Source organism: Leptodactylus fuscus, unplaced genomic scaffold, assembly GCF_031893055.1.
Source record: "Leptodactylus fuscus isolate aLepFus1 unplaced genomic scaffold, aLepFus1.hap2 HAP2_SCAFFOLD_129, whole genome shotgun sequence".
NCBI lineage: Eukaryota > Metazoa > Chordata > Amphibia > Anura > Leptodactylidae > Leptodactylus > Leptodactylus fuscus.
Window position 1 is genome coordinate 152,122 of NW_027440132.1, and position 6,000 is coordinate 158,121.

Genomic DNA, 6,000 nt, shown 5'->3' on the forward strand with positions numbered 1-6,000 from the left:
AGCTCCCCATCTCCATACTGATCTCCCCATACTGCTCATGGATCTATATGGTGAGCTCCCATCTCCATACTGATCTCCCCTATACTGCTCATGGATCTATATGGTGAGCTCCCATCTCCATACTGATCTCCCCTATACTGCTCATGGATCTATATGGTGAGCTCCCCATCTCCATACTGATCTCCCCTATACTGCCCCTGGATCTATATGGTGAGCTCCCCATCTCCATACTTATCTCCTCTATACTGCCCATGGATCTATATGGTGAGCTCCCCATCTCCATACTGATATCCCCCATACTGTTCATGGATCTATATGGTGAGCTCCCATCTCCATACTGATCACCTCTATACTGCTCATGGATCTATATGGTGAGCTCCCCATCTCCATACTGATCTCCCCTATACTGCCCATGGATCTATATGGTGAGCTCCCCATCTCCATACTGATCTCCCCCATACTGATCTCCCCTATACTGCTCATGGATCTATATGGTGAGCTCCCATCTCCATACTGATCTCCCCTATACTGCTCATGGATCTATATGGTGAGCTCCCCATCTCCATACTGATCTCCCCTATACTGCTCATGGATCTATATGGTGAGCTCCCCATCTCCATACTGATCTCCCCTATACTGCCCCTGGATCTATATGGTGAGCTCCCCATCTCCATACTGATCTCCCCTATACTGCTCATGGATCTATATGGTGAGCTCCCCATCTCCATACTGATCTCTCCTATACTGCCCATGGATCTATATGGTGAGCTCCCCATCTCCATACTGATCTCCCCTATACTGCTCATGGATCTATATGGTGAGCTCCCCATCTCCATACTGATCTCCCCTATACTGCCCCTGGATCTATATGGTGAGCTCCCCATCTCCATACTGATCTCCCCCATACTGCTCATGGATCTATATGGTGAGCTCCCCATCTCCATACTTATCTCCTCTATACTGCCCATGGATCTATATGGTGAGCTCCCCATCTCCATACTGATCACCTCTATACTGACCATGGATCTATATGGTGAGCTCCCCATCTCCATACTGATCACCTCTATACTGCTCATGGATATATATGGTGAGCTCCCATCTCCATACTGATCACCTCTATACTGCTCATGGATCTATATGGTGAGCTCCCCATCTCCATACTGATCTCCCCTATACTGCCCATGGATCTATATGGTGAGCTCCCCATCTCCATACTGATCTCCCCTATACTGCTCATGGATCTATATGGTGAGCTCCCCATCTCCATACTGATCTCCTCTATACTGCTCATGGATCTATATGGTGAGCTCCCATCTCCATACTGATCTCTCCTATACTGCTCATGGATCTATATGGTGAGCTCCCCATCTCCATACTGATCTCCCCTATACTGCCCCTGGATCTATATGGTGAGTTCCCATCTCCATACTGATACCTCTATACTGCTCATGGATCTATATGGTGAGCTCCCCATCTCCATACTGATCTCCCCCATACTGCTCATGGATCTATATGGTGAGCTCCCCATCTCCATACTGATCTCCCCCATACTGCTCATGGATCTATATGGTGAGCTCCCCATCTCCATACTGATCTCCCCCATACTGCTCATGGATCTATATGGTGAGCTCCCCATCTCCATACTGATCTCCCCCATACTGCTCATGGATCTATATGGTGAGCTCCCCATCTCCATACTGATCTCCCCCATACTGCTCATGGATCTATATGGTGAGCTCCCATCTCCATACTGATCACCTCTATACTGCCCCTGGATCTATATGGTGAGCTCCCCATCTCCATACTGATCTCCCCCATACTGATCACCTCTATACTGCCCCTGGATCTATATGGTGAGCTCCCCATCTCCATACTGATCACCTCTATACTGCTCATGGATCTATATGGTGAGCTCCCCATCTCCATACTGATCTCCCCCATACTGATCTCCCCTATACTGCTCATGGATCTATATGGTGAGCTCCCCATCTCCATACTGATCTCCTCTATACTGCTCATGGATTTGTGTGGTGATCATCTATTTTTCCACATCCCTTCTGTATAGGTGAGCGCTATTAACCACAATTTCCTTCATTGTCCTTTAGACCTTTAACCCTGTGACGCAGGCGGACGCTGGGGACTATTACTGCGAGGCGTCCAATGAACTAGGTCGCCTGACGTCTGTACCAGTCACTATGGAGACATGTGAGTACACGTTCTGTGGTGTGGAGCCCACTGTTGTCTTCTGCAGCTGGAGTGGAGGGTCACTTACTTTTCGATCCTTGCAGATGAGAAGAATGTTGGTGGGATTGTGGCTGCGGTCATCATCGTCCTCCTCCTCGTGGGCCTGATTGCATTTGGCGTGTGGTTTGCGTACAGCCGTGGATACATCGGGAGTGAGTATCTGACTGAGGGTAGTGGAGGACCTGTAATTTCTGGTGGTGGTGGTGGAGGACCTGTAATTTCTGGTGGTGGTGGTGGAGGACCTGTAATTTCTGGTGGTGGTGGTGGAGGACCTGTAATTTCTGGTGGTGGTGGTGGAGGACCTGTAATTTCTGGTGGTGGTGGTGGAGGACCTGTAATTTCTGGTGGTGGTGGTGGAGGACCTGTAATTTCTGGTGGTGGTGGTGGAGGACCTGTAATTTCTGGTGGTGGTGGTGGAGGACCTGTAATTTCTGGTGGTGGTGGTGGAGGACCTGTAATTTCTGGTGGTGGTGGTGGAGGACCTGTAATTTCTGGTGGTGGTGGTGGAGGACCTGTAATTTCTGGTGGTGGTGGTGGAGGACCTGTAATTTCTGGTGGTGGTGGTGGAGGACCTGTAATTTCTGGTGGTGGTGGTGGAGGACCTGTAATTTCTGGTGGTGGTGGTGGAGGACCTGTAATTTCTGGTGGTGGTGGTGGAGGACCTGTAATTTCTTGTGGTCTAATGGCCTTTATCATCTTCTATTTCAGAGAAAACCAAGTAAGTGGAGTTCTGTAGCCGTGCCTGTGGAGGGCGCCGTTTTCAGGAGCAGCCTGGTGGTAGCAGTCGTCTGTTTGGTATCATGGCTGCTGCCAGAAGTGTCTCACGATTTCTCTCTTATTCTTACAGCAAAAAAGTCATCTACAGCCAACCGTCAGAGACCCGCAGCGATGTAAGTGTGATGAAGTCATGTGATTGGGTGGGATGGCTGCGATGAAGAGGCCGTGCTAGGAAGGATAGCTGGAGTAGGTTATGTGATGGGGAGGGATGGCTGCTCAGAGAGGGGTAGGAGGAGGTCATGTGATGGGGGGGGATGGCTGCTCAGAGAGGGGTAGGAGGAGGTCATGTGATGGGGGGGATGGCTGCTCAGAGAGGGGTAGGAGGAGGTCATGTGATGGGGAGGGATGGCTGCTCAGAGAGGGGTAGGAGGAGGTCATGTGATGGGGAGGGATGGCTGCTCAGAGAGGGGTAGGAGTAGGTCATGTGATGGGGAGGGATGGCTGCTCAGAGAGGGGTAGGAGGAGGTCATGTGATGGGGGGGATGGCTGCTCTGAGAGGGGTAGGAGGAGGTCATGTGATGGGGGGGATGGCTGCTCAGAGAGGGGTAGGAGGAGGTCATGTGATGGGGGGGATGGCTGCTCAGAGAGGGGTAGGAGGAGGTCATGTGATGGGGAGGGATGGCTGCTCAGAGAGGGGTAGGAGGAGGTCATGTGATGGGGGGGGGATGGCTGCTCAGAGAGGGGTAGGAGGAGGTCATGTGATGGGGGGGATGGCTGCTCAGAGAGGGGTAGGAGGAGGTCATGTGATGGGGGGGATGGCTGCTCAGAGAGGGGTAGGAGGAGGTCATGTGATGGGGAGGGATGGCTGCTCAGAGAGGGGTAGGAGGAGGTCATGTGATGGGGAGGGATGGCTGCTCAGAGAGGGGTAGGAGGAGGTTATGTGATGGGGAGGGATGGCTGCTCAGAGAGGGGTAGGAGGAGGTCATGTGATGGGGAGGGATGGCTGCTCAGAGAGGGGTAGGAGGAGGTCATGTGATGGGGAGGGATGGCTGCTCAGAGGGGTAGGAGGAGGTCATGTGATGGGGAGGGATGGCTGCTCAGAGAGGGGTAGGAGGAGGTCATGTGATGGGGAGGGATGGCTGCTCAGAGAGGGGTAGGAGGAGGTCATGTGATGGGGAGGGATGGCTGCTCAGAGAGGGGTAGGAGGAGGTCATGTGATGGGGAGGGATGGCTGCTCAGAGAGGGGTAGGAGGAGGTCATGTGATGGGGAGGGATGGCTGCTCAGAGGGGTAGGAGGAGGTCATGTGATGGGGAGGGATGGCTGCTCAGAGAGGGGTAGGAGGAGGTCATGTGATGGGGAGGGATGGCTGCTCAGAGAGGGGTAGGAGGAGGTCATGTGATGGGGGGGATGGCTGCTCAGAGGGGTAGGAGGAGGTCATGTGATGGGGAGGGATGGCTGCTCAGAGAGGGGTAGGAGGAGGTCATGTGATGGGGGGGGATGGCTGCTCAGAGAGGGGTAGGAGGAGGTTATGTGATGGGGAGGGATGGCTGCTCAGAGAGGGGTAGGAGGAGGTCATGTGATGGGGAGGGATGGCTGCTCAGAGAGGGGTAGGAGGAGGTCATGTGATGGGGGGGATGGCTGCTCAGAGAGGGGTAGGAGGAGGTCATGTGATGGGGAGGGATGGCTGCTCAGAGAGGGGTAGGAGGAGGTCATGTGATGGGGAGGGATGGCTGCTCAGAGGGGTAGGAGGAGGTCATGTGATGGGGAGGGATGGCTGCTCAGAGAGGGGTAGGAGGAGGTCATGTGATGGGGGGGATGACTGCTCAGAGGGGTAGGAGGAGGTCATGTGATGGGGAGGGATGGCTGCTCAGAGAGGGGTAGGAGGAGGTCATGTGATGGGGAGGGATGGCTGCTCAGAGAGGGGTAGGAGGAGGTCATGTGATGGGGAGGGATGGCTGCTCAGAGAGGGGTAGGAGGAGGTCATGTGATGGGGAGGGATGGCTGCTCAGAGAGGGGTAGGAGGAGGTCATGTGATGGGGGGGATGGCTGCTCTGAGAGGGGTAGGAGGAGGTCATGTGATGGGGGGGATGGTTGCACTCTCCAGAGGTCATGTGACTGTACTGGTGTTGCTCCTTTGCTGTGGTGCGTCCCCTACAGTTGCTCTCAGTGGTCGGCCTCCGGGGTCACATCTTCTGCCCTCTAAGATGCTGAATGTTTTTACTTTTTTTTGTTAATCTGTCTTGTAGAAGAACTTCCAGCAGACGTCGTCCTTTGTGGTGTGAGCGGAGCGCGAGCTGCTGTCGTCTGCCTGAACACTGCTGGAGTCTCACCCTGTTATTTATCGCCCCCCGCCGCCCCCCACGTTGGGCTCCCCCGGCTGATATTTGCACTATGTTGGATCTTCATGAAATGAACTGGTAGCAAGACTCCTAAATGACCACTAGAAGGCCCTGCGGAGCGGGGGGTGGGGGGCTGGGCATTTTACATTGTCTTCTGTCTGAAATGTTTTTATCTTGTGTTTTCTATCTTTTTTTGTTTTTGTTTTTTAATCAATTCTTGGGAATAAATGAAATAAACCCAATCTGAGAGTGTCGTGAGATGATCTGCAGCGGGGTCCCCTCCACTATTATAGTGGCAGCATGTTCCAGAACCTTCTCGCCATAGGGCCCTGCTCTCTATCAGGGGGTAGAGGCAGATTCCAATCCTCGTATTCCCAGTTACCCTCCATGACAGCACCATGGGGAGATGACCCCATGACCTAATAGAGACAGGAAACGGGTTTCAGAGGAAGCTCCTCCTCTTCCACATGCTATAGGGCACAGAGTGACTGGTGTCTGGATCGCTTGTGTATCCCTCTGCCTTCCTCTTCCTGATGGGACTTTGCTTCCGGCTCCTTCCATCACTTTTTATGCTGGGAGTTGTATTTTCGGGCTTCCGTTTTCTCCATGGAGACTTGGTACTCTCCATCTTGGAAGTCTCTTTACCAGATGAGAACATATCGGCCACAAGAGCCTGCCCACCAGACCAATTAAGTTTTT

At 53.1% G+C, this 6,000-nt stretch overlaps 1 protein-coding gene across 2 annotated transcripts in view; it reads left to right on the top strand.

The window, feature by feature from the left end:
- LOC142187009 (junctional adhesion molecule A-like) overlaps window positions 1-5,517 on the top strand; it is a 29,955-nt gene extending 24,438 nt beyond the window's left edge. For both annotated transcript variants that reach the window (XM_075261418.1, XM_075261419.1), the window contains exons 6-9: window positions 2,106-2,205; window positions 2,289-2,404; window positions 3,090-3,134; window positions 5,209-5,517. In XM_075261418.1, the coding sequence (XP_075117519.1) occupies window positions 2,106-2,205; window positions 2,289-2,404; window positions 3,090-3,134; window positions 5,209-5,244 (297 nt within the window). In that variant the 3' untranslated portion in view covers window positions 5,245-5,517. The remainder of the gene's footprint in view (window positions 1-2,105; window positions 2,206-2,288; window positions 2,405-3,089; window positions 3,135-5,208) is intronic.
- The last annotated feature ends 483 nt before the right edge of the window (window positions 5,518-6,000 follow it).